This window comes from Ursus americanus, chromosome 18 (genome assembly GCF_024610735.1).
Source record: "Ursus americanus isolate L20-20 chromosome 18, mUrsAme1.1.p, whole genome shotgun sequence".
NCBI classification, from domain to species: domain Eukaryota; kingdom Metazoa; phylum Chordata; class Mammalia; order Carnivora; family Ursidae; genus Ursus; species Ursus americanus.
The window spans coordinates 7,484,156-7,493,748 of record NC_142144.1 but is presented as its reverse complement, the minus strand read 5'-3'; the positions used below and the strand labels follow the sequence as shown (position 1 = coordinate 7,493,748).

The 9,593-nt window shown below is 56.7% G+C and overlaps 1 protein-coding gene across 15 annotated transcripts in view; it reads left to right on the top strand.

Annotated features, from left to right (window-relative positions):
• Positions 1-3,802: 3,802 nt before the first annotated feature.
• DNM1 (dynamin 1) overlaps positions 3,803-9,593 on the top strand; it is a 44,841-nt gene continuing 39,050 nt past the window's right edge. For all 15 annotated transcript variants that reach the window (XR_015727303.1, XR_015727304.1, XR_015727305.1 and 12 more), the window contains exon 1: positions 3,803-4,081. Coding sequence is in view for 12 of the 15 variants with exons in the window: in XM_087869326.1 (XP_087725452.1) it covers positions 3,921-4,081 (161 nt within the window). In the remaining 3 variants the exon portion in view is untranslated. The remainder of the gene's footprint in view (positions 4,082-9,593) is intronic.

Genomic DNA, 9,593 nt, shown 5'->3' with positions numbered 1-9,593 from the left:
AGGGAGCGCTGGGGAAGGGTGTGACAGTATCACCCCCGCCCGCGTTAGAAAACTCACTCTGATGAGAACCAAGATGGAGCTAATGGGGAGGGAGAGAAGGGGCCGAGTCAAGACCGGCGGGGCAAACACGCTGACACCCTGGTCTGGGTGCTGGCAGAAGTTGGAAGTTGAATCGGGTCCACTACCTTCTGGCTAGGCGACCGGGGCCCCCAGGGGAGTCCTCTCTGAGCGGGTTCTTCGTCTATAAAATGGGTGTTCCCTCCCTGGGTGGGTGTGATGATAATATTACGTAATGCTTAGTGCTGGCACTTGGCACAGAGTGAGCTTAGCAAATTGCCAAAGTAAAAACAAACAAAAGAACTAAAAATAATGCTCATACTCGTGATCCTGTGTTGATTCATCTTTCTGAAAAGCAATCTGCAAATTCTCAATATCAAGACTCTTGAACGGGTTCTGCCCTTTGACCTGGTAACCCCTCTTGTAGGAAATGTGGTTAAGAAAATAATCAGGAGACTTTTTAAAGGCAGTGGTCATTCATGGAAAAGTTATTTATCATAGCTGTCTGGAAAGCAATCAACTTTAGGGGAACAGCTAGGTAAATCACGGTGTCTGCGACTTAAGGAGTAGCACACAGCCATCGGAAATTATGCTTTCAAAGGTTACGTAAACACCCACAGTATGATGTGAAGTGAATTCAGCAGCTTACAAAATACATACACGATTATGATCCCGGTTTTGGAAAACAATAAATATGTGTGTGTAGTGGGCTTGTGGGGGGTTTTCACTTTCTTTTTTCTTATTTGCTGTAATCGGTTTGCATGACGTTATCATGGGGAGGGAATGAAGCATGTTTAAAAATGTACATGACTTTGTGCTGACTCCTTGAAGACCAGAGAAGATGATGGCTGATCACTCGTTGGGGACACCATTCAGGGCGAGACTCATGTTAATTGCTTTTAACCAGTCCCTTGCTGGCAAAGCCCCCCAATGGACTATGTTCAGAGGGAGAAGAGAGGCCCCATCTCTTTGCATCTGAAACCAAGTCTGAGGCTGTAGCATCATCTGGAGGCCTCTTACTTGCCTCTAATTTGAGCTGCACCCTTATTACATAATAAACTCTTATCCTCATGTCGATCTACGTCCAGACCTATTTTGCTCCAGGAATCTACCCATCTCTTCCCATGATGCTACCACACAGCGTGACTATTACAGTTTGGGAATATATTTTACTGCCTGCTAGCACAAGCCCCCAACATCATCATGCTTTACAAAAAAATCTCTTGCCAATTCCCAATGGTGTAAAAAAATTTTTTTTCCAGGTAAATTGTGGAATGATTTTGTTAAACCCTTCCCCCCCACCCCACCCCCCACCAAATCTCAAGTTGCATGTAATAATATATATCGGATCTTCTTCCACTCTGCTGCACATAGGAATCTCCTGGGGCTCTTGGTTCTTGTTAAATGCAGGCTGTGATCCAGCAGGCCATGAGCAGAGTTTGAGACTCTACATTTCTTTCTTTCTTTTTGAAGATTTTATTTATTTATTTGACAGAGAGAACACGAACAAGGGGAGCGGCAGGTAGAGGGAGAGGGAGGAGCAGGGATCGATGTGGGACCTGATCCCAGGACCCTGGGATCATGACCTGAGCCAAAGGCAGATGCTTAACCGACTGAGACACCCAGATGCCCCAAGAGATGCTACATTTCTGACAAACTCCAGGCGATGTCCAAGCTGCTGGTCTGGCATCAGATACAGTAGTACCAGGCCTATGATCCCATTTCTGTAAAAACAAAATGAAACAAAATGAATATATAGGGGACAAACCAGAGAATAAACACCATAAAAGCTATAAATAGTGGTTATCTGTGGGTGGAAGGATGACCAGAAACTTGCAAATACTGTGTAAAGTCTGACTTTTACAGTAAGTTTCACTACTGTAATTAGGAAAAACAACCCAGCCGTGATGGCACCCCTCTGGGCAGACATCTGCACACTGCACCCCCTCCCCAGATTAATGGCTCTGCTCAGGCTTCATCTCTGCCCTCTCTGGTTCTCAGAGCATACTAAGGGGGCTGGTGCTGAGCAGTTACTCGAGAGGCACAATGTTTACAGCTGAGGCTCCAGCTGCCTGGAGGGCTCCATCGGTTGGTTTAATCAAATTCTCCTGAGCACCAAGCCAGGGCCAGGCCCGTCACAGTGATTCTAAGCTCTCATTATCCCTATTACCCAGATTAAGAAAACTGAGGCTCAGAAACAGGAAGGGACCTGGATCACCCAGCTTGACCAAAGCCCAGGGCCTGCTCATTTTCCTCTGCCTGTCTGGAAAATCCCCTGCCCCCAGATGTCCATGCGGGTCGCTCCCTTACTTCCTTCAGGTCTCTGCTCACATTTTTAGCAGAATCCTACTCCCAGGGCTCTAAGCAAAGAGCAACACTGCCCCCCCCAAGCTTCTCCAGCTTTCTTGCTTTCCAAAGCTCCCATCACCATCTGACAGCCATATTTATTGGTTTATTGGTGCTTTGTTCCTCTTTTTCCACATACGGGTATAAGCCACATATAGGTAAGGACTGTGTCCGTTTTGCTCACTGCTTTTTCTCTGGGGTCTAGCATAGTGCCTGGCTCAGGTAATATGCTTTAAACTAGTGAGTGAATCATGGTCTCTGATTCTCAGGCCACTGTTCTCCCAGCAGTGCTCCCCCACCCCCCACATTCCCATACAGGGTGACCTGCTGATGCCCACCCACACAGGGTAAGCTGGCCTCTCCTTCCTAGCCTCCTTGTGGGCAGTCCAAATTAGGTTCCTCAGAATCAGAGGTGGATGGCTAGGCTTGGGGCCCATGGCCTCTCCATGGAAACGGGATACCTAGGGTAGGGCTGTAGGAGTCCTGGCTTTGAATCCCAGTTTTACCACCACCCTGATGGGTTGGGGCAAAGACTGACACTCTCTAGGACAAGAAGTCCCAACTCTCCCAAGAAGGCCTTGCAAGGGTCAGGGCCCTGACATCCGCTGTTCATTCAGTCTGGCGTGCTTTCCCACCTGATCTGCCTGTGGCTGGCTCCTTCTCATCACCTAGGTCTCTTCTCAAATGTCACCTCCTCAGAGAACCACCCGCCTCCTCCCAGGCTAAGTGGATGTTTTGTACCCACACGGCCACCTCTCTTCACACCCTGTTTACTTCCTCCATCACTGTTAGTGTAAACTATTTTCACTTTTACGATATCATTTACCTGTTTCTTCATTTACTGTCTGTCTCCAACACCCCAGTGTAAGATCTGAGGGTAGAGACATTGTCGGTCTTGTTCACTGCTGTGAGTCCACTGCCTACGACAAGGGCTGGCTTATAGTAGGTGCTCAATAAGTATTTGTTGAATTAATGTTCTGTCTCCTTCTAGAAACAGGGAAACTGAGGCCCAAAGGCGGGAAGGGCATGCCGCCATGAATAAGTGTCAGAACCTAGAGTAGAAGGCAGTGAGGTGGAATGGAACTCCAGGTCGGGAGACGTGACCTTGAATAAGACCCATCTCTCTCTAAGCCTCAATTTCCCCATCTGTAAGATGGAGTGAGACAGCCATGACTACTATCCGAGAGGCCCGGTACTGGGGATGAGACCTTGCCCATTTCCAGGAATGATAGCTGCGGTGCAGCATCAGAGCCCCCCAGATACGGCTCAAGCGCCCCAGAAGCCGCAGATGGAGAAAACTACAATCCCCATGGTGCCGCAGGGTGCCCCTGCGCACGGCGGCCGGCCCGCAGCGCCGTGGGCGCCCTCTGGCGGCATCCCGGCGCAGAGCTCAGCTCGGCTCACGGAGGGGCGGGGGTCCGCGGCGCAGGCAGTCGGAGCGCGCGGCTGCAGCGGCGGAGCCGGAGCCGTGAGCCGAAGCGGCGGCCGGATCGCAGCCCGCTGGGCCCGCCGCAGCCATGGGCAACCGCGGCATGGAGGATCTCATCCCGCTGGTCAACCGGCTGCAGGACGCCTTCTCCGCTATCGGCCAGAACGCGGACCTCGACCTGCCGCAGATCGCCGTGGTGGGCGGCCAGAGCGCCGGCAAGAGCTCGGTGCTCGAGAATTTCGTAGGCAGGTAGGAGCGGCGCGCCCCGGAGCGCGGGCTGCCCCCAGCCCGGGTCCCCGGGCCTCCGCGCCCGGCCCCGACGGCGCCGCGACCTCGCAGCCCTTGGCGCTGCCCCGGCGGACGGCGCGCGCCCCGGCTCCAGCCAGACGGAGGGTGCCCCCCACCCCCCGAGAGCCCCTCAGGGGCGGCAGCGCCCCCCGCTTGTCCGCAAACGTCGTCAAGCCACCGGCCACGGTATCACGCCCCCCTCCTCCGCCACATCCTTTAGGGAAGACAGCGCTCTGCTAAGAGACCCTGGCAAAGGGTCCCCCCTCCCCCAGTATAGGCACCAAGGGGGCCTGCATTACTCAGCGCCTCCCTTCGGCTCCCGCGTCCCTCGGAGCGGGCAGCACCCCAAGGGCAGTGCTCCCCAGCCCTAGGCTCCACGGAAGACAGCTCCCTCCCCCATGAGGATCCCTGGACCGTGGCTAGGGACCCCCCTCCCCAGCTGTGTCCCTGGAAGAGGACACAGCCCCCGGACATCGAGGACCAGGCACAGCCTCCCCCCTCACACACACACCTCTGCAGCTCCCGCCGCCATCCGTGCGCAGCGCGGCGGCGGAGGGGGGGGGGTGTTGGGGGTGCTGCAGGACCAGGAGGGGGTGGCGGCGAGACCGCTTCTGATCCTCTTGCGAGCAGCCGGCCCCTGGCTCCGCCGCCGCCCCTGGGCGGGGGGCGCCTGCTACCGTCGCTCTCCCCCGGGCCTGGCAGAGGGATCGTAATGGAGGGAGAAGGCGGCGGAGGGCAGAGATGACTAAGACAGGGAAGCAGGATGGCGGGGAGGGGGGAGCCATTTGCACAACCTAATCCCCCTCCTGCCTCTGATCCCACAGGGCGCTGGGAGGGCCAGGTGGCAGGGAGTGGGGGCAACCGCAAAGACAAAAGGTCCTGGGTTTAGGGGGGCAGGTGGGGTCGTGACCCCCCCCCCCAGGATCCCCAGAGAAAATGGAGGCCGGGATGGCTTTTGGGGGCTGAGAAGAGGATGGGGCTCTCCCGGGAGGGAGATGGGGGCGGAGCATACGAGGAGGAGGCAGTGACACTGGCCTCCCCACTTGGTCATCTCCCTCCCTCACCTTCTTCAGAAACCCTAGCTTTCTCCCAGTGACCTTCACTGCTAAGGAAGCTACTGGCATGTGAGAGAGGGGAGCAGAGGCCCCTCCCTCAGAGGGGCAGCAGTTCTGAGGGGACATCCTGGGTCCTAGCCAGGTTCTGCTGTGAAGCCTCAGGAGAGTCGCTTGCCCTCTCTGAGCCTGTTTCCCCACCTCTAATAAGGACAGTTGCCCTGGATGGTTGTTCCTGCCCCTCAAATGACCTGGGAAGCCCAGTGCCAACCCTGGGGCTGGAGGGAAGGGTTCTGACTGGAGCAGTGTATCTGGGAGGTGTTGGAAAGCCACCATGGGGGTGGCTGGGCCCATCTGGTCAGCAGCGGGGGAGGCCGTCTGTCTTTTGGGGATGGGCTCCCACAGAGCCCCCCTCCTGCTCACGTGACCCTCAGAGCTGCAGAGACAAATAGGCAAGAGATACACAGATGGGCCCCTTCCCTGTGGCCCAGCAGTCAGGGTGAGGGGGTGGCGGGCACTTGACCCAGCAAAGCCCGGAGGCCTTAGTGCTTTAAAAAGCACCCACGGAAATGCAGCGTTTCAGTGTACAAACTGTATCCCTACCTTTCGCCTGTTGAACGTTTGCTGAACGCGTGCTTATTCCAGGCTGTGTGCTCTGGGCAGGAGGCACGGGGCGGGGGTGGGGACCTCACCCCCCCCTCTGCTGAACCCTCCTCCTGTGCCCCACGCCATTCTCCACAGGATGGCTCACCGCAGCCCCATGAGGCAGGTACCATGATGGCCATCCTGCCGCTGAGGAGACAGACCCCAAGGTTAGATGCCTTGCCCAGAGTCCCCCTGCCAGGAAGGACAACATCTATTAGATTCCAAAGCCCAGGTTCTTAATCTCAGTCTTGAGAGCCTCTGGGAGCCAGGCCCTGAACCGGGCACAGGGACATGCAGGTGCGTGGGCCTCTATCTTCCCCATCTGTAGGATGGGACCATGGACCGTTGCTGCTGTGCCTCCAGGGAGTTCATGGGTTTACACACCCTTTTGTAAACACATGGGAGAGAGCTGTTGGTGGTCAGTGAGGCTTGGGGACCCATGTGTGCCCAGGCCGACCTGGTCCCTCTCTTCCTGGAGTTCACTGTCCGGCCGAGGCAGGTGCCAACAAGTAGGCAACACAGCTGACCTGGGCCCCTGTGAGCTTGCTGAGTGCAGCAAGATGTGGACTGTGCCCTCGGAGGCCCGGGTCCTCTCGCTGCCCCCTGCACACGCAGCCCTCTGACAGTGACCCTGCAGGACAATGCGTGGGGTATCCAGGTGCAGGCCCAGGGTGGGTGAGGAGGGCTTGGCCTGAGCTGGAGGAGTGGGTGGGAAAGTGTTATCTGATCCTCATGAAAGCTAGTGAGGAGGCCATGGCAGGGGCACCTGTAGGGAATTCAGTGGGACTCCTAGCCAGCCCCACCTGCTCCCTCATGGGCTCCTGACCTCTCCACCTCGGCCTGGGTCCCCAGACCCGTGAGCATGGAAACGGCCTCTCCGTCTCCCGCTCTGTCTCCCCGGGGCTTCCCAGGAGCCAACCCCCCATGGAGAGGAAGTGGAAAAATAGACCAGAGGGAGCAGAGGCTGTCGCAGGCCAGCCTGGGCCCCTGGGCACCCCTGGAGGGCCCCGTCGTCAGCTCTGGAGCGGAAGTGGCACAGCAGCTGCTCGGGACCCTGCTAGGGCTTGTCTGGATCCATGCTCTTTCTTCGTCTCCCTTTCACAGAAGGGAAAACTGAGGCTAATTCATTTAGTCATTCAGACATTCATGGAGTGTCCACGGTGTCACAGTGCTGGAGAGTCTAGGGTAGAAAAGACGAAAGCTTTGCATTCCAGAGGGGGCATCTCTGAAATAGTAAACACAGGCGTACGTATACGAAGAAATCAGAGAATGTGGTCAGTCCTGTGGAAGGGAAAAGGGAGGTCAGAAATGGTTTCTAGGAAGGGGTAGCATCTGAGATGAGAAGTCATGGGACTGAGAAGCATTCTAGGCAGAGGGAACCGTGAATGCAAAGGCCCTGGGGCAGTAACAAGTTTGGCGTGTTGAAAAAACAGAAAGGAGCCACTGTGGCTGGTGTTTGGTGCGCAAGGGCAACATGGCATCAGACAGGTGGGCAGGGGGTGCTTCTACAAGGCCCCGAGGCTCTGATGAGGAGTTAGGTTTATTTTCATCACTGCCGGAAGCTTTTAAGTAGCGGAGTGCCTTGAGCTGATTCCAGCAAGTGTGTAAGTTGGGGAGAGGGCGGGGGACAGGTGAGGAGGCTGCCCCAGTGTGCAGGCGCTGACGGGGGAGTGGGGGCTCGGCCAGGGCTTTCACAGCAGGGAGGAGGAGAACGGTGGGGTTCATGGTACATTTTGGAGGAAAGTCCCACAGATTTGCCGGCGGGATGTGCAGGGTGAGGAAAGAGGACTCGAGGATGACGTCAGTGTCTTTGATTCTGGGTGGGTGTTGGTGCTGTTATCGCAGGACGGGAGGGGCAGGTTTGGGGGGCGGGGGCAGGATCAGGAGCTCGATTTTGAGCGTGTTGAGTCTGAAGTGTAAGGTGGGCAGCGTGGTGAGGCAAGCTGGAAGCTTAGGGAAGGCGGGCTGCAAGAGTAAATTTGGAAGTCATCCATCCCGTAGAGGCGGGATTTAAACCTATGGGAGCAGATGAGATCATCTCGGGGTGAGTGTGTGTGGGTCCCAGGACACCCCAGCATTTTGTGAGCAGATACCTGCTGCCCTAGGCCGCCCTCTGTCTGCCCCTGGCTCTGTGCCCCCTCCCTGCGACACCTGTCCAGGACCAAGAGTGGGGTGTCCTGGGACAAGCTCTCAGGATCCGCTCCCCTCCCCTCACCCTGGTGCCAGGTGGGCTGACAAATGGTAGCACCCACCCTCCCTGCCCTCTTGGCCCCTGGGGAGGCTACGGCGGGTGCGAATGTGGCAGAGGGGCTGAGAACTCAGGCTCTGGAATCGGACCTGGGTTTGTCGCTCAGCCCTGCCGCTTACAAGCTGAGTGACCTTGGGCATGTTTCTTCTGCTCGGCTCCTATTCCCTCATCTGTAAAATGGGGATAATAATAGCACCTCCCTCATGGGATTGTCTGAGTGTTGAGATAATGCCCACGAAACGCTTGGGGTAAGGCCTCGAAGAGATGATGTGCCAGGTCCGTTCCGCCTGGATGGGGGGCAGGCTGGGAGGCCGGCTGTGGTGGGGGCGGGGGGCCTGGTGAGTGGGCCTCTGCCCAGAGCCTAAGGGGTGGCCTGAGAGGCAAGGTTTTGGGTTTCCCTAGTGACTCTGCCTATCCCTGCTCAGGCTCGCTGCCTCCTACCTATCTCCGTGTCCCTTCCTCCATGTTCTCATCCCAGCGCAGGCGTGGTGCTGGTCTCTGACCTCTGAGAGCCCCTCTCTTGGTCATCCCCAGGCCCTCCGGTAGGGGACAGCCCACTCCCCATTACTAAGCTCTCATCCTCTGAATTCTTCGGGATACATCTTAGTGGTTCCAATTCCCAGATTTGGAGACAGAGGCCAAAGAGGGTTAGGGGCTATCCTGAGACATCCCAGGTGGAAAGCTGCTGACTGGAGGGGGGAGAGGGGACTGACATTTGCTTCTGTTGAAGGGAGGCGTGTCGTAAGGGGGGCCAGAGAAGGCCCCTTGAGGAGGTGGCCTTTGAGGCTGGACCTGAGTAAGAAAGGGACCCGGTCAGGCAAAGGAGTGAACACACCCCAGGTGCAGGGTCCCATCTGAGCAAAGGCCCAAGAAGGAAAGGAGCCCAATGGCTTTGAGAACCCAGACAAAGGACGGTGTCGCCGAGCGAGGAGTGGAGGCCCCAGTGAGACCAGGAAAGTCAGGAGGCACCAGTGGCCCCTCAGCAGCCACCCGCACCTACAAAGCCGACTCCCTGCTGGGAAGCCACCCTGTGCTCCAGACTCCGGGTGCTCAGAGCAGGCACCTGCCGCGTGCTGAACACACGTCCGCAACCGGACTCACGGGCTCAGCCCAGGCCAGAGAACCTTCTCAAAGCCCCCGCGCCAGCCAGAGGCCCCAAGGAGTCAGGAATGAAAGGTGACTCTGGCAGACAGTATCGGATCCAGGCTCCAATAGAATCGAGTTTCCCTGACCTTGGCTGGGGTCACAGGGTCAGAACATCAGGGGAGGGGATGCAGCAGTGGGGCGGGGTGGGGGGAGGCAGGGGGGGAGCGTGGAGAAAGCCAGTCTAGGGCACAGTGTTATCAGGCACGGAACAAGAGCAGAAACGGAGGCCCACGTGCCAGATGTCTAAATATTCCAGTTATAAATCAAGCTAAGAGATCGCTGAATACAATGCATTCTGCCCTCCCACCTTGACAAACACACTTTCATAACAACCTGACAGTCTGGGTTTGAATTTAGAATTTCAGACTCCTCAGAGTTCCGT